General features: G+C 47.1%; 1 protein-coding gene across 1 annotated transcript in view; it reads right to left on the reverse strand.

Annotated features, from left to right (window-relative positions):
* Positions 1-26,262, reverse strand: part of LOC131577706 (TOG array regulator of axonemal microtubules protein 2-like) — a 29,427-nt gene extending 3,165 nt beyond the window's left edge. The window contains exons 1-16 of the mRNA XM_058835752.1: positions 26,258-26,262; positions 25,669-25,720; positions 20,951-21,097; positions 16,327-16,473; positions 15,555-15,636; positions 14,267-14,313; positions 12,274-12,424; positions 11,061-11,222; positions 8,792-8,924; positions 8,057-8,162; positions 7,220-7,455; positions 5,539-5,691; positions 4,268-4,385; positions 3,218-3,321; positions 1,819-2,023; positions 423-639 (exon numbers count right to left, since the gene is read on the reverse strand). Coding sequence (XP_058691735.1) covers positions 423-639; positions 1,819-2,023; positions 3,218-3,321; positions 4,268-4,385; positions 5,539-5,691; positions 7,220-7,455; positions 8,057-8,162; positions 8,792-8,924; positions 11,061-11,222; positions 12,274-12,424; positions 14,267-14,313; positions 15,555-15,636; positions 16,327-16,473; positions 20,951-21,097; positions 25,669-25,720; positions 26,258-26,262 — 2,065 coding nt within the window. The remainder of the gene's footprint in view (positions 1-422; positions 640-1,818; positions 2,024-3,217; positions 3,322-4,267; positions 4,386-5,538; positions 5,692-7,219; positions 7,456-8,056; positions 8,163-8,791; positions 8,925-11,060; positions 11,223-12,273; positions 12,425-14,266; positions 14,314-15,554; positions 15,637-16,326; positions 16,474-20,950; positions 21,098-25,668; positions 25,721-26,257) is intronic.
* Positions 26,263-27,342: the final 1,080 nt, after the last annotated feature.

A 27,342-nucleotide genomic window follows, 5' to 3' on the forward strand; every position in this document is an offset into this window, starting at 1 on the left:
AAGGTGGGAAATGGGCAGCTAATGCCTATAATGCAGAGCCTTCCAGGAGGCTGTTCTGCCATAGCTCTGATGGGCCTGTGCCCCTCCATGCCAACAGCAAAGCTATTCACTTGGGAAGTCAAATGGGGCCCAAGCAAACTCCAAAACACCCTTGGCTCTGAATTCTAGCAAAGCTGTAGTCCAGGACTTCCTCTTCAGACAAGCAGCACAGAGCCAAGGGCTCCTGGGACCTTTGGGAAATGCTGATGCACATTCAAGCCTGTTGGGGGACTGGTGTGTGAGGACTGCAGCTCCACAGCTTCTGGTGGATGTCAGCTGCAGCGTTCCACAGACAACAAGAGCTATCAAGGCTCTCAGCATTCTCTTGTGTGGGAGAGGCAGAGACACAGCTGAGGAGAGTCCATGTCAGGGGTCAGCCTTACCTAAATGAGAAATGGATTCTTCCAGCGCTTTCACAGCTGCAGAATGAACCCCGGGATCCTTTGAGTTCAAGTTGTTTGTAATTCCTTCCACCAAATGGATGATCACTGGGCTCAAGGCATCTCCCAGGATGCCAATGATTTCTGCCAGCGCGTCCAGCGCCTTCTGCTTCACCCTCTTGTGGCTGTCAGATATTCTCAGGACAAAATAATCAAAAATCTGTGGAGAGAACAAACAAAATGACAGCTGGATTACAATGTCCTTGTTTGAAGAGGGGATGTGGACATGCACACTCAGCAATGTAAAAGATAGATCTGATCCTTTTGGACAGGTCAGCACTCGCTTGCACAATTTCACTGTTTTCCTGGGGACCACTCACTGGAGTGGTTGCACAACCTCATGCTGGTTGAAAGATTTTCATCTATTTTGCTGAGGTTTGGGTGGGGAAAGAATAATTCCTATGGTGTTTCCCTCAGCCTGTAAATAATTTAATTAAATAAATTAATTCATTTATTAATTCAAAAAGATGACCTTTGCTTTAGAAGTATGGAACCAGATATGTACAGTGCTCATTTTTCTGTACACTTGCCTCAAGTACTGAGGGCAATTTTGATATTGCCAAAACTATGGCTGGGGGAGATCTATGTTTTCTTTAGCCTGTCTCTGTCTCTGTGTCTGGAGAAGTGCAGGGCTCTGATCAACTCTTCCAGGAACCACTCCATTTGTCTAACTTAACACGTAGCCTTCTGAAATTTAATGTGCTGTACAGCTCTTATTGGAGCAGCTTCAGTCACTTGACAGCCACATTATCAGGCACCATTTTCTGGAGAAAGGGAAAAAGCAGCTTCTGGGAGGAGAAGGCATAGATATATTCTTATTAATTTTCCTCCTTTTCCAGAGAGAAGAAAAGGACCCCACAAGAAGGTTGAGCACCATCTTCCCCAAGAGGAATAGGGACAAGGATGGAAATGAGTAGCCAGACATGTGCATGTGCAAGACAAGGTGAAGTTAAGAGAAGAGAAGTGGTTTAAACCAACCCAGCCTGATATTTCTCTTCTTTATGCTAAACCATTTTTATTTAGAGAATAATTGCCATGCTTTCAGTGCCGCTATTCCCTTCACTTAACCCAGCTGGGAGTAGGAGACAACTGAAGCTACAGCAGCAGCAAACTCTGTCATCATCTGATGAACAGCATCAATAGGCACCTGCCCAACAAACACAGCTGGACTGAAAGAACTTGTTCTGAAGCCTGGACCTGAATGAAATTTGTCTGTGTAAGAGGGACCAGTCTGGCCCAAACTGCCAGGATGTAGTGCTAAGACACACGGAATGAACTTCACTGCTCCAGGCTTGGGAAAGGAGCTAAAGGAAAGGAACAATGAAGATACCCTACATACTTGGACAATGTTAGTGGAGATGAGCTGGGGGCGGGTTTTGCACAGCTCGAGAAGGAATGCCACTCCTTCCAGCCGTGTCTGAAACCCCTTGGCTTCCAGGAGATCGTAAAGCTTCTGGAGCGGCTCCGTTTCTTCCACAGCTGGAGGTAACGTGACCTGGGCTTTTGCACGGTGTAGGAGGCGTCCCTCAGAGGTAGACTTCACCCTGGAAAATAAAACCAAATTAGAACTTGGTGGTGGTAAGACCTTCAGTTAATGGAGAGCAAAACATCTCGAGGAGCATCCCTAATGATATGATTTCCAGCTAGAAAATCATGAGGCTCTGAAAAACAAGGTGGACCTCATGACAATCATTACAGGAGACAATCTGCGAGTAACATTCTAGACAGTGCTCACTCAGGAAAACCAAGGATGAGATGTATCTGATCGACCTTCAGATGGCTTCCCAGGCACACAGGTCTCATTGCTTTGTGGGGAAAGAGAATTTAAACTCGTAAGTTTAAATGCCTCCTGATATGGGACATGTGTGTCTTATAGTAAGGAAAGTCATCACTCTGGAGAAGTGCCACTACACCAGGCATGACAATCTGTAACAGTAGCTCAGATGCCTCTGGACAGATGAACAGGGTCATATCTGAAGGATCCAGGAAATCAGTAACAGAGATAAAAACGGAATCCAGACATCCCAGCACTATGCTAACTTTATGTTTGCTTCCCCAGAGACTAGATCCACAGTTTAACAAACCCACAGGGAACAATTCTCCTGCATCAACCTGTCTCTTCCATGAGCATTCCAAGATCCTAGCTATGCTACTGAGGCATGTGGTCACTCTTCTGCCACCACTGAGCATGACAGAGCTAAATAACTCTCCTCTGTTATCACAGGAGAACAGGTACAAGTAGCTCTGCCCCTGGAAGAAAGGACAGCAAGGACCAATTTCCATTGAAGCCATGAATGAGCCAGGCCAAACAACTTGCATGGAAGCTGCTTGTTTGGGGAATGGCATCTTGTTTCGTGACTGGGACTTCTCATCAAAGCACCAGTCTGAAAAAGACTCCTCTCTGATGAAAAAAACCAACCCTGATTGAATTTACTTGTCCCAAGTCAGGCAGCAGAGACACAGCCCTCTCCATGCCTCCACAACACTGCCCTTGCCAGTGCACTGCATCGTCTGAGCCACAACCAATGGGTGTCTTTTTGTTGCCCAATTTCTGTGGAAACCTCTCCAGAGAAGCTGTGTTCAGTGTAATGCAGAAGTAGCCAATTTTTATCATAGAGCATTTGTAGGGAATGGAAAGAATCTCTGGCACAGGTCATCTCCCCCAGAAAGAGTTTCCTGAGGAAGGACATGTAAAGCTTGTCACGTGCTTTGTCCCATCTAACAAAAGTGCTCAGTACCGTTTACTAGAAGGCAATGTGGCCTGGGGCTTCTTTGAGGAATCGCTGCTCTTCTTCACCGGCTTCTTGACAGATGGGCCTTCACCCTTCTGGTTTTCCATCTCCTACAAAGACATAAAGAAACCCCATGACTCTTTAGAAAATGCAATAGGAAACTCCCTGTTTAAAACACAAGTTAGAACCTCAGGATCATGGCTACCAAGGCTTAGGGAGACATTTCCTAGCTTACAGAAGGCAACAGACCAGAGACTCAGTGATGTCGACTCTTTGTTCTCAATAGCCCAAGGCAGGTTATGGGTGCTGCCATACTGAGCAGCACTCTAAAATCCCAATTTCATTAGGCTTGAGCAGAAATGGGAATAATGCAAACTGGTAGGCAATGAGTGTTCTTAAAGGAAGCAGCAGAAAAATTTGGACTCTCTGGGGTCGCCCATCGTGTTGGAAGTTGATTCAACACTCACTCTCCCTGTTCCTCCACAACATCACGCTCTCTTCTATAATGTAGATAAGAAGAATAAAAAAACCCCACAAACAAACAGATGGTTTTCCACTGGATGCTGCTGAATTCACCAATCTTCCTCCAGCTCCACAGGGTTCGGCAGTAGGGCAGTATTCCCAGCAGACAGACAGTAATTGCAGTAATCAGGATTGACATGTACATCTTTTGCATATTTGGAAGTTTTCCTGACACTACTACATCCAGCATAATTTGCAAAGGCTCTGTCATCTTCAGAAGCACAATTCTCACTTCATTCCTTTACTGGGGGCACAGTAGGGAGAGCACGGGGACAGGTTACGCTTAAATGAAAACCCTTTTTCTCCGCTTCCCCTTTCGCCTTTGTGATATTCAAAATATTCAAAACCCCACTTTTTCCCTAAGAATATCTGACCCTTTGTAGTCTGCAGATGAACTAGCTGAGGATTAACAGCTCATTCCCAGGAGCAAAGAGAATCAGAAGAATGAGATAAAGACCGATTAGGTATGTTTGATCTCATATTAGCAGTGGCAATCCTTGCACAAAGGAGACATTTCTCCTGCCAAGCACTTACTTTCTTCTTAATTCTTGTCACAATATCTTCCAGGTCACGGGTAGAAACAGATTGCTCCAAAAGCCTTTTAAATTTTGGATGACTTAGCATCATCTTCACCATCTCCTGTCCATAGTGCCTAAGGAACAAAGGAAGGAAAAGAAAGAAAAGTGAACAAACATAGGAAGAGTGTTAACAGAAGAGGCTGATACCTTAAACTCATCAGGTGCAATCCTTGTATATGAAGGCATTACCTACTCAGCAAGGAGAGACATTTACCTCCACTTGTCGCTGCACAGTGCTGTCAGCTGAACACAAGAGGCAAGAGGAGAACGTGGGGCAAGAGAAAATACCATTTCATTCTGAAACTGTGTGAGTGCTTCCGTGGGATCAATGGATCCCAGGGAACAAGCAAAACACATCTGCTTTGATGTCAGAGCCTATTAGCAGTGTCTTGCTTGCACTGCACAATAATTTGCCTTCCTTTAAGAGGCAGGGAAGCCAGGACAAAACACCTCTTGCTTCCTATTGATTATTCTATACCGTATGTATGGACAGGGGCAGCTAGTTGCTCCTGTGTTCTTGGCAGCTATTAATGGGAATTTAACCATCAAAGTAAGGGGATTTTGGTGGTTTGGGTTGATTTTGCCACTAGGAAACCACAGTGCTCTTCAAGGACAAATTTGGAGGTCATTTAGCCACAGATAAAAGCATTATAGATTTCTTTAGAATAGGTTTAGAAAGACTGAATACATTGGCTAAAGACCCCTGAAGTATTTCTAGGAAAATCTTAAGTTAATGAGAAATATATATTTGGGATCCTTCAGTGATGAAAAGTAGACAACGCTTTGGCTTTGTGTGGTGCACCTAAGGCCAAACAAAGCTGACTAGCTAATCTGAGCTCTTCTGATTTCAGTCAAGAGTCCTTCAAGTCAGAGGAAGCTGGAAATGCTCTTTCATGCTGGAGAACCTCAGGTTACCCAGTACAGTCATTTCCCTGGGGAACCCAGAGCACTGGTCACAACACCAAGGCTGACAGAGCTCAAGAAGCATTTGGACAATCCTCTTCAGCACATGGAGTGTCTCTTGGGGTGTCCTGCACATGGCCAGGAGCTGGACCTGATGACCCTGATGAGTCCCTTCCATGATTCTATTCCGTGATTCTATGCCCCTTATCCACATGGAGAGGTAACATATTATTTCCTGTAGTTTCTACAGTTTTGTGGGTTTCCCTTTTAAAGCCAGACACCAAACAGATTTCCTGTTTTAGGAGGTGAAATGAAGATCGTTACCTTGTGTCCTTGTGACAGTCCTGAGCAAGCTTCCCCGCCACCTGCGCCAGGCTCTCAGCCCTGGGTGTGCCTGCGAGCTTTGTGACTCCAATTTTCCCCATCAAGGACAGGAGGAGTTTGGCCGCACACTTCCGCACCTCAACGTAGCGGCTCCTGGGAAGAAGAGAGCAAACACTGGGACACAGGGAGAAGGAGGCACAGCAGCACAGGCCTTGGCCACAGAATGCTCCCTGTCCTTGCTGGGCAAAGGAGGCCTGGGTTCTCCCTGCAACTTTAGACACCTGTAGGAGGTTCTGTCCTCAGATAAACACAAAGTTAGCATTGTACAGAAGGACTGCCTGCAAGGAAGAGGGAGAAATTCAGTCTCCCTGCATTATCTGATATTCAATTTCTTTCCCAAAATTTACTCTGAGATAGATTAAAAAATAGATTACATATGAATAATTTAGAAATTAAAGACAACTCATGCTGACCCATCAGAGGCACCCACTAGACAAACCAGCAGCAGCAGCAGGACTGAGGCTCTTTCCTCCCATTTATCCCCAATTCTAGAGACCTCTTGAGAAAAACAAATGCAGGGAAAATGCCCCATGCTGTGGGGTGTGAGGTTGCAGAATATCCAGCAATGCTGCCTGTTCCTTCTGTGAGGCTTGGCAAGGGATACATCTGAATGTTTTACCCTATTCCAAAGCTGAGGAAGGAGTGGCAGGCAGTTCAGCCAGGTTGTTCTGTTCTAGAGACTGTCTCTTGGGAACTATCAGGCCCAGCACCAACACTTAAGGCAGCATTTGCTTCAACTGTCCCATGGCAGTCAGCCTGTGAAGGTGCCTGTAAAGTGATCATCTCCAAGCTAACATGAAACATCAGTTTGAATAGAAAGTAGAGTTCTAAGGCCAGGACAGTCCTACAAGACTCCTTTTGGCAGGAGCTGCACCTGCTGTGCTGTCTGTGCCCTACCCAGCACATTCTCTCCCATGTGCTCCATCCCCCAACAAGTCCCCTCCTTCTTTCTCAAGCTAATGGCATAATGAGGATGCATGGTTTGTCCCAGGGCCTCTGTGCTTAGCACAGTGAAATATCAAAGAGCGCTCACAGCTACAACTTCAATTGTCCCTCTTCCCACAAAAGCATGAGGCTCTATCTGTAGCCTTTGCGGGCACTATCCTTTTCCCACAGTTCACCAGTTCTGGGAAGCTCTGACAGGCTGGGAGAATTCCAGGAAGCAGCAGGAAGCTGAGTCAGAGGAGGTTTAGGTTGGATATGAGGAAAAGGTTTTTCACCCAGAGGGTGGTTGAGCACTGGAACAGGCTCCCCAGGGCAGTGGTCATAGCACCAAGCTTGACAGAGTTGAAGAAGCATTTTAACAACAATGTCAGGCACTTGGTGTGATCCTTGGGGTGTTCTGTGCAAGGCCAGGAGCTGACCTCGATGCTCCTGATGGGCCCCTTCCAACTCCCCATATTCAACAGCTCTGTGATTCTGTGAACTAATAGGCTGTAGGAGGGCAGAAACAGGTGACAAGAGGAAAGAAGTGAGGTTGATGGGAGAATGAAGTCACTGACTTCACAGAAGATGCAGGATGCAGGAGCCTTCCCTCTCACCATTCCCATTCTGTCTCTCATCCCTTCCCCCATGCACACATCAGAAGGTGAAGGAGATCACTAAAAGAAGAAGAACCTACTTGGCTCCCCTGTCCATGAGAGCAGCCAGTGCTCGTGCAGGAGTCACGTTCTCCACCATGATCCCCAGGGTCTGATTGGCTGCTTTCTCAAGAAACTCTGGGGAATTCCAAACCATCGGGAGCAGGACCTGAGCAACCTCATTCACCTCGGAGTCCATGTCCTTCTTCAAGGCTGCAAAGAGCTCTCCAAGAGTGACGATTGCAGCGTAGGACACCTTGGAGCGGAGGTTGCTCACCTGGGGAAGTGATGAGAGAGACATAAGAATCACCTTGAAAAGAAAACCAGTGGCCTTAGACAACAGTCCCAGGAAGTGACAAGTCCCTCTGTGTCCAGGGGAAGATGAAAGCACAATAAGAGCAGGAGAGCATAGGCACACAAAGGCACTTAGTCTGGCACCAGTTTCTGGCCTCAGACCTGCTGATAGCAGGGCTAAAACCAAATCATTTCAATTAACTCTTCTATCATGTCTACCCCTTTGATTTTAGGCCCGTTTATTCGGAAAGCACAGACTCAAGTCTACAGACTAATTGGCAGTGTTGAATTACAGCTCAGGCAGAGATTAGGACTCTGGAAAATAACGTAATTAATGTCTCAGTTTGTGCATTTGCACCTTGCATTACAATGACACCTCACTCAAAGATGAGTGTCAGACAGCCAAACGACCAGGAAATACAGCTACATGCACACACAGATCCTAGCTGACAGACATTAGAAATACAAGGTCTAGAAACAGAAATGAAGGCAATCCCTGAGCACACATGAACATGAACATGCACATATCTACTCTACACACCATGTATGAGGTTACGGGGGACAATTCAGAAGAATGTTCTCACCTCGCTGGTGACTGCCAGGCAAATTTCACGAAGTCTACAAAGCACGACTTCTGAATGGGACCCAGCCAGCTGTCCAATGCTGGAGAGCGCCTTCTCCTTCAGCTCCCTGAAAGGCAAGTCCCAAAAAGATTGGTTTTTCTCTCCCCACCCAAGAACTAGGCAGCACCCTCTGAAATGACCAGGCTGGCAGCTCAGTGGGACCTCAGTGGGAGGTGCTTTTCATGGAGATTTTTTGCTGCTTTTCAGGAAATTGTGGAACTCATGGCCACAGGATGCTGTGGCTGTCAAAAGCATACACAAATCCAAGAGGCAAAGAGAGGGGTTTCAGAGTCTTCATTTGTGGTCGTTTTACAAGACAGCCTTTCTGAAACCTCTGGCCCATGAAGTCCGTGTTTCACTGCTTCTTAGAAGCTGTGAGACCGGACCAGGCAGCTGTTTCCTGTCACCTCCCTGTTTCTGTCCCTGAGACACAGTCCCATGGGGCTGTTACTGGGCCATTTTCCTTCTTCACCAGCCCCAGCAGGCAGTTCAGCAGTAAGAGACTGCACTGGCACTCTGGAGCTGACTTTCCACTCTGCAATCCAGGCCTGTCTCTCACCCACACCACTCCTCCTCCACATTGCCCAAAAAAGCAGCAGGATGTCCCAGAAGATTCCACACCTGGGCAAGAACAGCTAAAACTCTGGCAAAACCTTAACGCTGAGAGGGAGACAGAGTGAACGGGGCCTTTCTTACCAGTCATCGCTGCCCAGCAAGGAGAGTGCCTTGAGCAAGGCCTGCTGTGGGTCACAAGAGGCTGTGTCCTTCTGCCTGTTCCCACGCAGCGGCTCCTCTCGACGCTTGGCACCAGAGGCCGTCTGCGAGGTCACTGTGAGGAGAGGGTCAGCCATGAGCGCTGCAGCCCCGGGCAAGGCACCCCGCCATGGAGCGGCCTGCAGCCCCATCTCCCAGCCAGGCTTCCATGTGGGACAAAGTGGCATTGGGTCAGACACTTCCCTGCTGCCTGGCTCCTTGGGCTGCTTGCTTTCTCCCAGCCCCCCCAGCTGGGCACAGCTCCAGGCTAAACCTGACAGCTGCCCACACAGCGCCAGCTCCCAAGTGCCACAGCTACCACAGGCAGCGGCAGCTTCCTGAGGCCGCAGAGCTCCCACTGCCTGCCAGACAGCGCCCACCAGCAGGACTTGCTACCCCAGGAGGGAACCCCTCAGCTGCCTCTCTTGTCTCAGCGCCCTGATTTCCCCCAGCCCCGACGACAGAGGCACTCTGCAACTCCCTGAGGAAAGACCTGCAGCTGCCTCGCCACAGCACCAAGCCAAGCCTGAACAACCCAGCCCTGCTGGGCCCGGCTGAATCCCCACGGAGCAGCTACCAGGGAGCAGCGATAGCTGACCCTTCACTCCTGACCGCGCCTCTCTTCCCATTGCCTTCAAATCTTCTAGACAGCAGGCACCTGACTGCACATACATTGTAGCCTACTGTTGGCCAGGGAGTACTTTATGGATTTTGTCCTTTCCAAGCATCATGAGTCTTTGCTCTTTCAGAGGTACACACACGCTGTATTTCAACGATGCTAAGGTGAAATTTGTCTGTCATCAAATGGATGTGTTTGTGAACTCAGCAGTGCCTAAGCCTACACTTGTGGAAAAATGCCATTTCCAGTCTAGACAGTTGATATAAAAGCCTTCCAAATGCAAACTGAGGACAAAAATGTGCAAATACAGCTGCAAATTGTTGCCACACACATGCTCTTGATAATCAGGTGTCCTGGCTTTGCCTTAATTGAATTTTGTGGCACAGAAAAAAATGTACAAGGTATGAGAAAAATCAGATGATAAATGCGTTTCTTATGAAACCCATTCGTCATCAAAAGCACTGTGCATCCAAAATTTCATGTCATGCACTCAATAGCTCATTTCCTAAAGTGTAGGTGAAAACATCAGAGCTGTCTACAATGATGGACTATAAACAATGCACAGAACCCAGATTAACTGCTCTAGACTCTGTAGGGTTTCTGTGCTACCTTGCATGTTCTCACAAAGTATACCATAACATCAAAAATATTCAGACAGGGGCTAATATGGATGTCACTGATGTACCCCAGACACGGACATCAGTGATGTCACTGCAGAAGTGTGTAGACATACACATCTAGATTCACTATGAATGGAGAGCCACGTCAGGCTAGTTCTGGTCAATTCTCAACATGGAAGTAGCACCTCTAGAAAGGAGCATTCCAAGTAACATTCCTAGCTCCTTTCTTCTTATCTCATCCTACCTGGAATGCTAGCACAGGCACTCTACCCACAAGGGAGAGACAAGAGCCACTAGGGACTATCTGCTGGGTATTTACTGCAGGCAGCAAACAGCCTGGGAGCACCAGGCAGCCCCTCCTGGCTGTCACCTGCTACATACGGCCACTGTATTTGGCTGGGGTGACACAGGAGGCACTGCTTGTTCCCTCTTGGCATTGCAGGCTGTGGGATGGCAGCAGTGAGGAGCCATTGGGCACTTCTGGGAGCAGCAGCACGACTGCACCAAGCTGCTGACAGCCATGCAGAGACAGCCCTTGCTGGGATAGCAGGAAAGCTGTCTGCAGAGCCAGACAGCAGCACAGGCAGAGGGATGAGATGGTGAGTGGACAACTGATCGTGGTGGTACTCATAGCTGCCCAGTGAGCACACCCTGGCACACTGCCCCACAGCTCATCCCTGCAGTTACAGCTGCCTCCTGCACCAGTGCTGTGGTTTGGATTATCAGGAGGGGCAAAAGCCAGAGCTTAGGCCTTTACCACGACTTTATTCAGCTCCACTTTCCAATGGATCTCTAAGAACCAACTGCTCCACTACTGCAGAGCTGGACTAACTCAGAAGTACATTTGCTGTTCATTCTCAGGACAGGCTATGGACCCAAGATCCCAGCTGTGCTGGGTGAGGCAGGTGGCAGTTTGTGCTCCTTGGGCAAGGAAAAACCTGGGTAAGAAAAAGCTGCCTCAGAGCAGGCTTACCTGAGGAGTTGCGTGGGAAGCTGCCATCCCCATGGATGGTGGGCATATTGGGCAGTGAGGGCACGTTGTCCTGCTTCCTCAAGACCTTCTTCTTCAAGGCACTACCAGGGTGTTTTCTCTGCACACTGGAAGCTGTGCCATTGACAGGCGGTAGGCTAAAGCCTGTGGGGAGACCAAAGAGGAGCTTGTAAGTGGAGCCTGCTGCACAGGGTGACGATGGAAAGGGCCAGAAAACTTGCTGGACTTGGGTAACATCTCTTTGTTATCCCAAAGAACTTCAAGTATAACAGTGGCATGCTAACATGGGACAGTGATCACAGAATCACAGAATCCTAGAAGAGTTTGGCTTGGAAGGCACCTCTGAGCACCATCTAGTCCAACCCCTGTGAGCAGGGACATCTTCATCTAGATGAGATTGCTCAGAGCCCCATGTAAATTGGATTTGAACACCTTCAAGCAGCTTCTCTGAGCAAACCCTTCCAGTACTTCATCCCTTCATTATAAAAACATTCCCCCTAGAATCTAACCTGAATCTACCCTCTTCTAGTTTAAAACCAAATTGCAGTGATGATTCCCCTAAGAAAGAAGAAAAACCCAGTATTGCTTTGCTTTTGTTTTCCTGTTTCAGTGTCTGGCTGGGGAAGTTACCAAATGAAAGTGCAGATAGCCTTGCGTGATGCCCTCGGGCTGAGTGCTGCCTCCTAAGGTCCCTGCTGCCACCCTGGGGGCAGCACACACAGCACTGCAGTCAGAGCCCCTCAGCCAGGATTCAGTCAGGAATGCTGCTTGCTTCCTCAGGGCTTCAGCACAGCTCTACAGTGCCAGCTCCTCAGCAGGCTGTGGCAGGAGAAGGATCTCTGGTGTTTTCATTAGAAGCAGTTGAATTTTGTTTCTTCTCAATTCCACCATGGCTGAGAAGCATTCTTCTGGACTCCCCTTCCCTGGAGGCTGCTCTCCAGGAGAGAGTCTGAAGCCCCAGTCAACTTTAGAAGACAAAATTTTCTACTCTGAAAGACTTTGGAGATGATGGTGGGAAGCTGATATTCTGTTATTGACTCAGTGAGGCCATACATGCCTCTGTATTTTTTGTGGGGGAAAGGAAGGAACTCTTCTTCAAGCTTCCACTCAGATGCAAGCAGAACAGCCTGACTGCAGCACCATGCAAAGGGCAAGCAAGTGGTCAAAAAGGACCACAGGTGTAGTCTGCACTTACTTGCTTCTTCTGCATCCCCAGTGTCAACTGTCTGTGGAGGCAGCTGCAAGGATGTTTCTGTTTGCCTCCTTCTCTTGAGCTCCTTCTCCAACAGCTCCATTTTCTTCCGCTCTAAGCTCTTCTGAGCCATCTTGCACAATGCAGGACGGACCTAGGTGCAATGGAAAGACATCACAGATGTAAGCAGAGACACCCAAACCAGACACAACATCTCATCAGGAGTACAGGGTCCATAGAGTGACACAGTCTTTAATGCAGCTCCATATTCATTCCAAGTGTTTCAGAAGAATGTCTTCTACCCTCATCTTGCCACACAGGGAAGTGGAAGACTTTAAGGCCACAACCTTACACTGCTCCAGCTGCAACCTATGACAGGAAGCCCTGCTTGAAGCACAAAAGTCATACGAGTGCTCCAAGACAGGTGAAGAGCTCACATGACCAGTGAGCAGGCAGTTCAGTTCCTACAGGCCATGGCAGCAGAATAAAAATCATGTGCAATACGCAGCAAGAAGGGGTAATTAGCTCTTGCTTAACATTCATGGCCAGGAATGGCAGCTGTTTCTCACTTCCTGGCTTCTGAAGAGCTCAGCTCTGAAGGTCTCTGTAGGACCTCAAGCAAAGGACTCATGTGAAAACAATTTGCCGAAATATTGATATTAATGAGCAGAAAAACTGAGAAAGAGAGGGCTGTGAGATACAACCAGAAAGGTTACCACGAAAAATCAAACTCTCATTTTATTTTTCAGCCTTGCTTACGCTTAACATTACAATCTTTCCTTCTCTGCTTCCGAGGGTGCAATTTGCACACATTCACTGGTCTGCAGTTTGCTCTTCCATTCAGAACTTCTCAAAAATGGCCCTGGCACCTAAAGAATGCTTCTGGCGTGACCTTAGCACCATCTCCAAATCACTGACCTTTTCACCACTAGTAAAAGCCATGCAATTGCTCTTTAACAAGAAAATATATTCCAAGAATCTCCGTCCCTCAGGAATGGACGATTATGATTATCAGTGACATTTTGGGCCAAGCAATAAGGAAAGGAAATCTGCTCATCCCTGTCTTTAACCTTTACCTTTCCAGAGCTGTCCCTCAGGTCTTCGTCACTCATAACACCAGGACTGGTGGGATGATCTGTCCCCTTGGCTTGGCTCAGTGGGAGGCCTGGGAATGGAAGGAAAGGTTGGTGTAAATCTCTGGCAGACTTCAATCCCTCAAAAACACCATGCTGGGGAACAGGCAAGACAGGTTCCAGATTGCAGAGCTCTCATAAGAAATAGCGATTGTGTATGAGACCAGCAAGGCACGTATGCCTAGACATCCTCCCAATGGGCTACTGGCACAAGCAGAGAGAGTCACGGAAGAGATTTGTCATGGTGAACCTGCCATAGGTGGCTTTGGGCTTGTGCTTCCAGAGGATGACAAACTCAAACCCTGCATAGGCTGCATCCATTCGGAAGCCTGCTTCTCCTTGATTGGAAATTTCACAAGGACTTTCCATCAGAGGAGGTTTCCCTATTTCTCCCAGTGCAGAAACAGGCAATGTCCATGAATCTCTGTCAGATCTCAAAGGGTTCAGCTCAGAAAGTGCCCCAAGGAAAGGTTTTCTCCTTCAAGGACAGGACGAAGGACTGGGAACATTTCCCATTTCATGCTCAATGCCTGCTTTTTCTCTACTAATTGTGACACTGGAAATGCTTCAGGGAGATAAAGGGCAAGTGCTGGATGGAGAGGAGTATTTCCTTTTCCTTTTCCTGCACTGCATTTCCAAAGGTACCTCTCCAGCTCCAGCCACTCAACTCTCCGCGCTGGAGGAATTCTCACTGCAACACTCTCCCAGTGACTGGGCTATGCCAGTGTCCACTGAGCCAAATAAAGAAGTGAAATCAATTTGAAGAAATTTTGAAAAGAATTATTTTTAACCAAGCTTCCAAAATACAAATTCTGTGCCAAAATTCCAATGGTCATTTGAGGACAGACATGTCTTGTACCTACCTCCTGCTTCAGAGTCGTCCTCTTCGCTTCTGCTGCTAGATGTGGACCTTGAGAAAATGGAAGACAAAAGAACATATGAGGAGGAAGAAAGAGAAAAGAGGGAATGTGTGTAGCATGAAAGGAGGCAACCCTTCTTAGCATGGTCACTCTGATGAAGGAGGAAATGCAACACAGAAACTAAACAAGTTGCAAAGCTGATTCATTGTCCTTAAGCTCTCAGTTGCTGGAGTCAGACAGAGCTGGCCAAGCTCCGGCTGAAACACAGCAGTCATTCTTCAACTTGCATCATAACCCCCCAATTCTGCTGTCTCTCCTTTTGGAGCCAAGTGGCTCCTACAACCTCTCTGAAGCAGCAAGAGCTGCTGAGGTGAGACACGAGTCTCTATGGAGGGCAGCTCCTTTTGTACTGCTGCCGAAGCTTGACTTTGCCTGTTTGTGCTTTACACTGGTGACAGTCTCGTGCTCCATGTGGTCAGAGCACTGCTGTCGCCTGAGAATGATATTACACCTCCTTGCTCTTTCAAGAAGAAAAAGGCTTTTGCACATTCAGCTGCTATGGAAGGATATTCAGATTGCACTTTAAAAGCCCTACAGAAGATTTTCAATGGGATTGCTAGTTCTGTGATTTTTCCTTCGTTATTGTTATCACTCAGACAAGCTTGACAGCTACATTTTCTCACACTTCTCCAAGCCAATATCTTTATATCAAGTACAGTCATATACCTCTTCTCCAGCACCTTGCTCTTTTTGATCTTAAGCCCAGATTGAAATATTAAACATCAGTTGGGTTATGCAGCTGTACCTCATAACATATCAGCGATCTAATTTCTAAGTGGAGACCCATGCACAGGGAAGTTGTTCCTTATGTTTACTTTGGGATCCCTTTTCTTCCAAACAGTTGGCAACACACAGTGGTCTCCAGAATTTGACAGTTACATCTAGGAAGTAATTGCTTCCCAAAGCTATTTTTCATGGCCCTTGTTTCTGTAACTCTCACTCAGTTCTGTGTTTGGGTTTGTCAGTATATTTTAAAAAAAAAAATGTTGTTTTATAAATGCTGGCACATGAACTATGGCACCTGACTTTAAAAGAATGAGCACTGGAATTTGAGGACACCTTAACATTTCCCAATATTTGTCCAATCATATTCTGGTGGCTGCAGAAATTGACAGTGAAGGATCACAGTATTCAAAGATCTGCAGCATCCAGACCCATGCAATACAGTTCCCAAATGACACCACAAACATTAAAGAGGGAATCAATAGCCAGGTCCAGAAGAGGACCTGACTTGAGGTGCTTTTAAGTCCTGCCTCCTCTTCAACACCACCACCTCTGCTCTTGGGCCATATGGTGGTGGGTTTGACATTGGGCTGGATCACCACAGATGGGGCCAAAGTTTGAATACACAGAGGTTTGCCTAAAGACATGGGAGAGCTGACTGTGCAAAATAACCTCAGAAGATGGGAAGAGTGAGGTGAACAGCACACTGGAGCAGCAGACACCTTGGCTTACCTCATCTCCTGGGACTCTTGGACATCCAGCTGCAGAGAGCTTTGCAGAGATCCTGCAGCACTGCCAACAGCGGGACTTCCTGCCCTGCGTATCGGGGGGATCAAAGGCAGTCCCAAGGATTCCTTCTTCATATCCCCTTCAGTAGGATACAGCAAGGAAGCCTGCATAGAGTAGAGCACAATGCTCACATCAAACATCCAGTCTTGTCCCCATTCATGCCTCAAGACATTTAGCCACGTTCTTCACTGGCAGGAAAATGCCAGTCAGACTGATGAAGCAGCTTGGCCCAGGATGGAGAATATAAAGGGAAGTGCTGAGGGAGAACCCAGAAACCCTTCAAAGTCCTCTCCTGCTATTGTTACACACTGAAAATGTGAAGTCTGCACCACACACCCATTGCAAAGACATTCTGAAGCGCAGTGTCCAGCTGAGCTCTTCCTTGGCTCAGCTGCTTCCCTGAGCTCACTTCACAGGGAAATCTCTCCAAGCTCTGCCGGCAGCACATAGACTGAAAATCTCCCACAAATGACTTAGCTTGGTCCCCTTACCTTACACCTTTTTCCCTTGGACTTCAGCTCCTCTCTTTTTCTAGTGTCATCATCGTAGCCAGAGCCATTTTTCCAACTCACCTTCTCAACTCTGCCCTGTTCTCTTCTCTTGGAAGACTGAGAGTTTTTCCGGATGGGTGGCAATGGCTCGGAGGGAAGGAGCATAGAAGGAGATAGCCGGAAAGATTCGGAAAAAATGAACCTAGTAAGGCCTGTAAAGAAAAAACAAAAATTTTAACTAAGATGGCAAAGCAAACCTAAAGCATCAGAAGCTCCATATTTTGTGGGAGAGACTTCCTGAAAACTCCTAAATAGCTGCACAAGTTGACATTTCCAGGCATGAAGACACTTGAAGCACTCCAGAGGGAAAGCCCTGCCCCACTTGCACAGAGCTACCACAGGAACAGCCTGGCCTCTGGGCTGGCCTGGGACAGCAGGGAGCCCAGAGCCCTGGGCTGTGCAGCCATGGCTCAGCTGCACATGCAGCCTCCTGCTCCTGGCCCTGCCCCACAGCTGAGCAGCCCTACAGCTACACGGGGCACTGGCAGCAGCACAGCTCATTGCAGGGGGCACATGCAGGGCAGAACTGTTCCCTGGGGATGAGCACAGGCTCTCTAGGCTGGCACAAGACCCTTCCTCCAGACAGAGAGCGGCCCAGCTCCCACCTTACCTCATGGCTGATGCATGCTCAAAAGGGAAGAAGTGAGTTAGGTGAACTCCCACCTTTACAATCAATCCATCTAATGCATGAGCCAGCCAGGAGGTTTTTGAATTATTCAGAAGATCAATTTGTTTTGTGTTTTTCATGAAACTAGCATCACTAGAATTCCTCTGAACTGTATGGAGCTGGCAAGCCAGGAGACACAGCTTCTACTACTTTGCTTATGTGTTGCTCATTGCCCATCCACTACTTTGGGATCTCTTTCCTTCCTCCAAAGAGTTGCCAGACACAGTGGTCTCCAGAATTTGACAACTACACCTCGGAAGTAATTGCTTTCCAAACCTAGTTTTCATGGCTTTTGTTTCTGTAATTCCCACTCTGTTTAGGGGGGGGATTTGTTGGTTGCTTTTATTTCTCTACACAGCAAAGGAAGTGCTGGCACATAAAAAATGGCACCCAGTGTTAGAAGTGAATGGAGCTTTGTACTCCCCTTCACATGTCCTCAGTGTTCAAGGAGCCCAAATATGTAAGGGAAAAAATGGTTTTCCAACATTGCAATTTGCTCAGATTCCCTGCCCCTGGGGTTTATTCCCTGCTTGTTTTCCTGCAGAGATACCAAATACCAACACAAAGATCACCTGCAACAAAACATTTCTGATCATGGCAGTTAAAAACCATTAAGAATTTCCTAAATGGAAACAGCAGAGTGTAGGGCATAAAAACAAGACTCTGCTTAAATCTGTGTTTCTTTATCCCAGTACAATGGTGACGTCATTTACAAAAGAGCATCTGACAATCTTTGATGAGATAGGTAATTCCTAGGCCAGAATTAATCCAGCAAAAATGTCACCTGATCAATTCTGAGCAGTAATTCTCCCCAACTGCATTCAGCATCCCAGCTGCATATCAGCAATTAAGGAGTCTTTCCAAAGGGGCTGTAGCCAGGATTTGGCAGAACAAACCCTAAGCAAAGGGACCAGATCCTCTGATCCCTTTTCCTGCAGCAGCAAAATTATGTCTTCAAGTCTCATCTCTCCTATCAGTAAATGCCCAGAGATGAAAAAGGAACAGCAACTGACTTTCATTGAGGCTTTCAACTTGAAAGCATTGGCTGACACAGATGCACGAGAGAGTGCATTTTGTCTGGCACAATTCTTCTTGTCAGGGATCAGGCAAGGCAGGCAGGGAGGGCCAAGGCAGAAGGCATCTCCTCCTGCAGCCTCAGCCTGCAGCACTGACCCAGGCAGAGAGAGTCGGGGAAGAGATTTGTCATGGTGAACCTGCCATAGGTGGCTTTGGGCTTGTGCCATCAGAGGATGACAAACTCAGACCCTGCATAGGCTGCATTCGGAAGCCTCCTTTTCCTTAACTGGAAATTTCACAAGGACTTTCCCTCAGAGGAGGTTTTCCTATTTCTCCCAGTGCAGAACCAGGAAATGTCCATGAATCTCCTTCAGATCTCAAAATGTTCAGCTCAGAAAGTGCCCCAAGGAATGATTTTCTCCTTCAAAGGCAGGACGAAGGACTGGGAACATTTCCCATTTCATGCTCAATGCCTGCTTATTCTCTACTAATCGTGACACTGGAAAGGCTGCAGGGAGATAAAGGGCAAGTGCTGGATGGAGTAGAATGTTTCCTTTTTCAGTGCTGCATTTCCAGGGCCGCAAGGTACCACTCCAACTCCAGCCACTCAGCACTTCACACTGGAGGACTTTTCACTGCACCACCAGAGCACATTCCCAGAGATTGGTCTCTCCAAGAGTCCACTGGGCCCATCAAGGAATTAAAATCAATTTGAAGAAATTTTGAAAAGAATTATTTTTAACCAAGCTTCCAAAATACAAACTCTGTGTCAAAATTCCAAGGTCATTTGTGGACAGACGTCCTCTACCAACCTCCTTCTTCAGAGTCGTCCTCTTCGCTTCTGCTGCTAGATGTGGACCTTGAGAAAATGGAAGACAAAAGACCATATGAGGAGGAAGAAAGAGAAAAGAGGGAATGTATGTAGAATGAAAGGAAGCGAGCCTTAACAGAATGGTCACTGCGATGAAGGAGGAAATGCAACACAGAAACTAAACAAGATGCAAAGCTGATTCATTGTCCTTAAGCTCAGTTGCTGGAGTCAGACAGAGCTGGCCAAGCTCCGGCTGATACACAGCAGTCATTCTTCAACTTGCATCATAACCCCCCAATTCTGCTGTCTCTCCTTTTAAAGCCAAGTGGCTCCTACAGCCTCTCTGAAGCAGCAAGAGCTGCTGAGCTGGGACACGAGACTCTATGGAGGGCAGCTCCTTTTGTACTGCTGCCGAAGCTTGACTTTGCCTGTTTGTGCCTTACACTGGTGACAGTCTCGTGCTCCATGTGGTCAGAGCACTGCTGTCTCCTGAGAATGATATTACACCTCCTTGCTCTTTCAAGAAGAAAAAGGCTTTTTCACACACAGCTGCTATGGAAGGATATTCAGATTGCACTTTAAAAGTACAGAAGATTTTCCATGTGATTGATAGTTCTGTGAATTTCCTTCATTATTGTTATCACTCAGATAAGCTTGACAGCTACATTTTCTCACACTTCTTCCAAGCTAATATCTTTCCATCAAGTACAGACATATACCTCTTCTCCAGCACCTTGCTCTTGTTGATCTTAAGCCCAGATTGAAATATTAAACATCAATTGGGTTATGAAGCTATACCTCATAACATCTCTGGAAACTCTTTTCACAGTGGAGGCTCATGCACTGGGAGGGAAATTGTTCCTTATGTTTACTTTGGGATCCCTTTTCTTCCAAACAGTTGGTAACACACAATGATCTCCAGAAAATGACAGTTACATCTAGGAAGTAATTGCTTCCCAAAGCTAGTTTTCATCTCCCTTGTTTCTGTAACACCCACTCAGTTCTGCGTTGTGTATTGTCAGTATATTTTTCTTCTCAAGCTATAAGTGCTGGCAAATAAACTACAGCACCCGACTATAAAAGTAAAAGAATCAGAACAGGAATTTGCATACACCTCCATATTTGCCAATGTTTGTCCAATCATATTCTTGTTGCTGCAGAAGTTGACAGTAAAGGATCACAGTATTCAAAGATCTGCAGGATCCAGACCCATGCAATACAGTTCCCAAATGACACCACAAACACTACAGAGGGAATCAATAGCCAGGTCCAGAAGAGAATGAGTCTTGAGGAGCTTTTCAGTCCTGCCACGTCTTCAACACCACCACCTCTGCTCTTGGGCCATATGGTGGTGGGTTTGACACTGGGCTGGATCACCACTGATAGGGCCAAATGCTGAATACACAGAGGTTTGCTTAAATACATGGGAGAGCTGATTGTGCAAAATAACCTCAGAAGATGGGAAGAGTGAGGTGAACAGCACACTGGAGCAGCAGACACCTTGGCTTACCTCATCTCCTGGGACTCTTGGACATCCAGCTGCAGAGAGCTTTGCAGAGACCCTGCAGCACTGCCAACATCGGGGCTTAATGCCCTGCGTATTGGGGGGATCAAAGGCAGTCCCAGTGATTCCTTCTTCATATCCCCTTCAGTGGGATACAGCAAGGAAGCCTGCAAAGAGTAGAGCATAGTGCTCACATCAAGTATCCAGTCTTGTCCCCCTCAAGACATGCCTCAAGACATTTAGTCATTTTCTTCACTGTGGCCTTGCAAGAAAAGCCAAGTCAGACAGATGGAGAAGCTTGGCCCAGGACTGGGAATGGAAAGGGAAGTGCTGAGGAAGAACCCAGAAACCCTTCAAAGTCCTCTCCTGCTATTGTTACACACTAAAAATGTGAAGTCTGCTCCACACACCCATTGCAAAGACATTCTGAAGCGCAGTGTCCAGCTGAGCTCTTCCTTGGCTCAGCTGCTTCCCTGAGCTCACTTCACAGGGAAAGGTCTCCAAGCTCTGCCGGCAGCACATCGACTGAAAATCTCCCACACATGACTTAGCTTGGTCTCCTTACCTTACAACTTTTTGCTTCTGACCTCAGCTCCTCTCTTTCTCTAGTGTCATCATCATAGCCGGTGCCATTTTTCCCACTCTCCGTCTCAACGCTGCACATTTCTCTTCTGTTGGAAGACTGAGAGTTTTTCCGGATGGGAGGCAACGGCTCGGAGGGAAGGAGCATAGAAGGAGATCGCCGAAAAGACTTGGAAAAAATGAACCTAGTCAGCCCTGCAAAGAAGAAAAAAAAACCAAAAGTTACTGAGGTGGCAAAGCAAACCTAAAGCATCAGAAGCTCCATATTTTGTGGGAGAGACTCCCGGAAAACTCCTAAATAGCTGCACAAGTTGACATTTCCAGGCATGAAGACCCTTGAAGCACTCCAGAGGGAAAGCCCTGCCCCACTTGCACAGAGCTACCACAGGAACAGCCTGGCCTCTGGGCTGGCCTGGGACAGCAGGGAGCCCAGAGCCCTGGGCTTTGCAGCCATGGCTCAGCTGCACATGCAGCCTCCTGCTCCTGGCCCTGCCCCACAGCTGAGCAGCCCTACAGCTACATGGGGCACTGGCAGCAGCACAGCTCATTGCAGGGGGCACATGCAGGGCAGAACTGTTCCCTGGGGATGAGCACAGGCTCTCTAGGCTGGCACAAGACCCTTCCTCCTGCCAGAGAGCGGCCCAGCTCCCACCTTACCTCATGGCTGAGGCATGCTCAAAAGGGAAGAAGTGAGTTAGGTGAACTCCCACCTTTACAATCAATCCATCTAATGTATGAGCCATCCAGGAGGTTTTTGAATTATTCAGAAGATCAATTTGTTTTGTATTCTTCATAAAACTAGCATCACTAGAATTCCTCTGAACTGTATGGAGCTGGCAAGCCAGGAGACACAGCTTCTACTACTTTGCTTATGTGTTGCTCATTGCCCATCCACTACTTTGGGATCTCTTTCCTTCCTCCAAAGAGTTGCCAGACACAGTGGTCTCCAGAATTTGACAATTTCACCTAGGAAGTAATTGCTTTCCAAACCTAGTTTTCATGGCTTTTGTTTCCGTAACTCCCACTCTGTTTAGGGGGGGGATTTGTTGGTTGCTTTTATTTCACTTCACAACTAAGGAAGTGCTGGCACATGCACAGTGGTATCCCATGTTAGAAGAGAATGGAGCTTTGTACTCCGCTTCACATGTCCTCAGTATTCAAGGAGCCCAAATGTGTAGGGAACAAACTGGTTTTCCAACATTGCAATTTGCTCAGATTCCCTGCCCCTGGGGTTTATTCCCTGCTTGCTTTCCTGCAGAGACACCAAATACCAACACAAAGATCACCTGCAACAAAACATTTCTGATCATGGCAGTTAAAAACCATTAAGAATTTCCTAAATGGAAACAGCAGAGTGTAGAGCATAAAAACAAGACTCTGCTTAAATCTGTGTTTCTTTATCCCAGTACAATGGTGACGTCATTTACAAAAGAGCATCTGACAACCTTTGATGAGATAGGTAATTCCTAGGCCAGAATTAATCCAGCAAAAATGTCACCTGATCAATTCTGAGCAGTAATTCTCCCCAACTGCATTCAGCATCCCAGCTGCATATCAGCAATTAAGGAGTCTTTCCAAAGGGGCTGTAGCCAGGATTTGGCAGAACAAACCCTAAGCAAAGGGACCAGGACATCTAATCCCTTTTCCTGCAGCAGCAAAATTATGTCTTCAAGTCTCATCACTCCTATCAGTAAATGCCCAGTGATGAAAAAGGAACAGCAACTGACTTTCATTGAGGCTTTCAACTTGAAAGCATTGGCTGACACAGATGCACGAGAGAGTGCATTTTGTCTGGCACAATTCTTCTTGTCAGGGATCAGGCAAGGCAGGCAGGGAGGGCCAAGGCAGAAGGCATCTCCTCCTGCAGCCTCAGCCTGCAGCACTGACACAAGCAGAGAGGGTCGGGGAAGAGATTTGTCATGGTGAACCTGCCATAGGTGGCTTTGGGCTTGTGCTGTCAGAGGATGACAAACTCAGGCCCTGCATAGGCTGCATCCATTTGGAAACCTCCTTTTCCGTAACTGGAAATTTCACAAGGACTTTCCCTCAGAGGAGGTTTCCTTTTTTCTCCCAGTGCAGAACCAGGAAATGTCCATGAATCTCCTTCAGACCTCAAACAGTTCAGCTCAGAAAGTGCCCCAAGGAAAGGTTTTCTCCTTCAAGCGCAGGACGAAGGACTGGGAACATTTCCCATTTCATGCTCAATGCCTGCTTATTCTCTACTAATTGTGACACTAGAAATGCTTCAGGGAGATAAAGGGCAAGTGCTAGATGGAGCAGAATGTTTCCTTTTCCTGCACTGCATTTCCAGGGCCCAAAGGTACCACTCCAGCTCCAGCCACACAACACTTCACACTGGAGGATATTTCACTGCACCACCACAGCACACTCCCAGTGACTGGGCTCTTCAGGAGCCCACTGAGCCCATCAAGGTATTGAAATGAAATCAAATAAATTTTAAAATTAATTATTTTCAACCAAGCTTTCAAAATGTCACCTCTGAGTCAAAATTCCAATGGTCATTTGAGGAGAGACATGTCCTGTATCTACCTGCTTGTTCAGAGTCGTCCTCTTCACTTCTCCTGCTGGATCTGGGCCTTGAGAAAATGGAAGACAAAAGACCATATGAGGAGGAAGAAAGAGAAAGGAGGGAATGTATGTAGCATGAAAGGAGGCAACCCTTCTTAGCATGGTCACTCTGATGAAGGAGGAAATGCAACACAGAAACTAAATAAGATGCAAAGCTGATTGATTGTCCTTAAGCTCTCAGTTGCTGGAGTCAGACAGAGCTGGCCAAGCTCCGGCTGAAACACAGCAGTCATTCTTCAACTTGCATCATAACCCCCCAATTCTACTGTCTCTCCTTTTGGAGCCAAGTGGCTCCTACAGCCTCTCTGAAGCAGCAAGAGCTGCTGAGCTGGGACACGAGACTCTATGGAGGGCAGCTCCTTTTGTACTGCTGCCAAAGCTTGACTTTGCCTGCTTGTGCCTTACACTGGTGACAGTCTCGTGCTCCATGTGGTCAGAGCACTGCTGTCTCCTGAGAATGATATTACACCTCCTTGCTCTTTCAAGAGGAATAAGGCTTTTTCACACACAGATGTTATAGAAGGATATTCAGATTGCACTTTAAAAGCCCTACAGAAGATTTTCAATGTGAGTGATACTTCTGTGGCTCCTTCTTTACTGTTATCACTCAGACAAGCTTGACAGCTACATTTTCTCACACTTCTTCAAGGCAATATTTTGCCATGAGGTACAGTCCTATACCTCTTCTCCTGCACCTTGCTCTTTTTGATCTTAAACCCAGATCAAAATACTAAACGTCGATCAGATTATATATCTATACACCAAAACACCACTGGAATCTCATTTCATATTGGGGTCCAGGCACAGAGAAATTGCACCTTAGGTTTACTTTGGGATCCCTTTTCTTCCAAACAGTTGGTAACACACAGTGGTCTCCAGAATTTGACAATTAATCTAGCAAGTAATTGCTTCCCAAAGCTATTTTTCATGGCCCTTGTTTCTGTGACTCTTACTCAGTTCTGTGTTTGGGTTTGTCAGTATATTTGCAAAAAAAGAATTTTATTGTTTTATAAATGCTGGCACATGAACTATGGCACCTGACTTTAAAAGAATGAGCACTGGAATTTGCAGACACTTTAACATTTGCCAATATTTGTCCAATCATATTCTGGTGGCTGCAGAAATTGACAGTGAAGGATTACGATATTCAAAGATCTGTAGCATCCAGACCCATGCAATACAGTTCCCAAATGACACCACAAACATTAAAGAGGGAATCAACAGCCACATCCAGAAGAGGGCCTGTCTTGAGGCGCTTTTCATTCCTGCCTCCTCTTCAACACCACCACCTCTGCTCTTGGGCCATATGGTGGTGGGTTTGACATTGGGCTGGATCACCAGAGATAGGGCCAAATGCTGAATACACAGAGGTTTGCCTAAAGACATGGGAGAGCTGACTGTGCAAAATAACCTCAGAAGATGGGAAGAGTGAGGTGAACAGCACACTGGAGCAGCAGACACCTTGGCTTACCTCATCTCCTGGGACTCTTGGACATCCAGCTGCAGAGAGCTTTTCAGAGATCCTGCAGCACTGCCAACATCGGGGCTTAATGCCCTGCGTATTGGGGGGATCAAAGGCAGTCCCAGTGATTCCTTCTTCATATCCCCTTCAGTGGGATACAGCAAGGAAGCCTGCAAAGAGTAGAACATAGTGCTCACATCAAGTATCCAGTCTTGTCCCCCTCAAGACATGCCTCAAGACATTTAGTCATGTTCTTCACTGTGGCCTTGCAGGAAAAGCCAAGTCAGACAGATGGAGAAGCTTGGCCCAGGACTGGGAATGGAAAGGGAAGTGCTGAGGGAGAACCCAGAAACCCTTCAAAGTCCTCTCCTGCTATTGTTACACACTAAAAATGTGAAGTCTGCACCACACACCCATTGCAAAGACATTCTGAAGTGCAGTGTCCAGCTGAGCTCTTCCTTGGCTCAGCTGCTTCCCTGAGCTCACTTCACAGGGAAAGGTCTCCAAGCTCTGCCGGCAGCACATCGACTGAAAATCTCCCACACATGACTTAGCTTGGTCTCCTTACCTTACAACTTTTTGCTTCTGACCTCAGCTCCTCTCTTTTTCTAGTGTGAGCATAGTAGCTAGAGCCATTTTTTCCCACTCACCTTCTCAACGTTGCACATTTCTCTTCTCTTGGAAGACTGAGAGTTTTTCCAGCTGGGAGGAAACAGAGCGGAGGGAAGGAGCATAGAAGGAGATCGCCGGAAAGATTTGGAAAAAATGAACCTAGTCAGGGCTGCAAAGAAGAAAAAAAAAATATAACTGAGGTGGCAAAGCAAACCTAAAGCATCAGAAGCTCCATATTTTGTGGGAGAGACTCCCGAAAAACTCCTAAATAGCTGCACAAGTTGACATTTCCAGGCATGAAGACCCTTGAAGCACTCCAGAGGGAAAGCCCTGTCCCACTTGCACACAGCTACCACAGGAACAGCCTGGCCTCTGGGCTGGCCTGGGACAGCAGGGAGCCCAGAGCCCTGGGCTGTGCAGCCATGGCTCAGCTGCACATGCAGCCTCCTGCTCCTGGCCCTGCCCCACAGCTGAGCAGCCCTACAGCTACACGGGGCACTGGCAGCAGCACAGCTCATTGCAGGGGGCACATGCAGGGCAGAACTGTTCCCTGGGGATGAGCACAGGCTCTCTAGGCTGGCACAAGACCCTTCCTCCTGACAGAGAGCAGCCCAGCTCCCACCTTACCTCATGGCTGAGGCATGCTCAAAAGGGAAGAAGTGAGTTAGGTGAACTCCCACCTTTACAATCAATCCATCTAATGCATGAGCCAGCCAGGAGGTTTTTGAATTATTCAGAAGATCGATTTGTTTTGTATTCTTCATAAAACTAGCATCACTAGAATTCCTCTGAACTGTATGGAGCTGGCAAGCCAGGAGACACAGCTTCTACTACTTTGCTTATGTGTTGCTCATTGCCCATCCACTACTTTGGGATCTCTTTCCTTCCTCTAAAGAGTTGCCAGACACAGTGGTCTCCAGAATTTGACAATTTCACCTCGGAAGTAATTGCTTTCCAAACCTAGTTTTATGACTTTTGTTTCTATAACTCCCACTCAGTTCAGGGTGGGGTTTTGTTGACTGCTTTTATTTCTCTACACAGCAAAGGAAGTGCTGGCACATGAACAGTGGCATCCCATGTTAGAAGTGAATGGAGCTTTGTACTCCCCTTCACATGTCCTCAGTATTCAAGGAGCCCAAATGTGTAGGGAACAAATTGGTTTTCCAACATTGCAATTTGCTCAGATTCCCTGCCCCTGGGGTTTATTCCCTGCTTGCTTTCCTGCAGAGACACCAAATACCAACACAAAGATCACCTGCAACAAAACATTTCTGATCATGGCAGTTAAAAACCATTAAGAATTTCCTAAATGGAAACAGCAGAGTGTAGGGCATAAAAACAAGACTCTGCTTAAATCTGTGTTTCTTTATCCCAGTACAATGGTGACGTCATTTACAAAAGAGCATCTGACAACCTTTGATGAGATAGGTAATTCCTAGGCCAGAATTAATCCAGCAAAAATGTCACCTGATCAATTCTGAGCAGTAATTCTCCCCAACTGCATTCAGCATCCCAGCTGCATATCAGCAATTAAGGAGTCTTTCCAAAGGGGCTGTAGCCAGGATTTGGCAGAACAAACCCTAAGCAAAGGGACCAGATCCTCTGATCCCTTTTCCTGCAGCAGCAAAATTATGTCTTCAAGTCTCATCTCTCCTATCAGTAAATGCCCAGAGATGAAAAAGGAACAGCAACTGACTTTCATTGAGGCTTTC

Source organism: Poecile atricapillus, chromosome 3, assembly GCF_030490865.1.
Source record: "Poecile atricapillus isolate bPoeAtr1 chromosome 3, bPoeAtr1.hap1, whole genome shotgun sequence".
NCBI lineage: Eukaryota > Metazoa > Chordata > Aves > Passeriformes > Paridae > Poecile > Poecile atricapillus.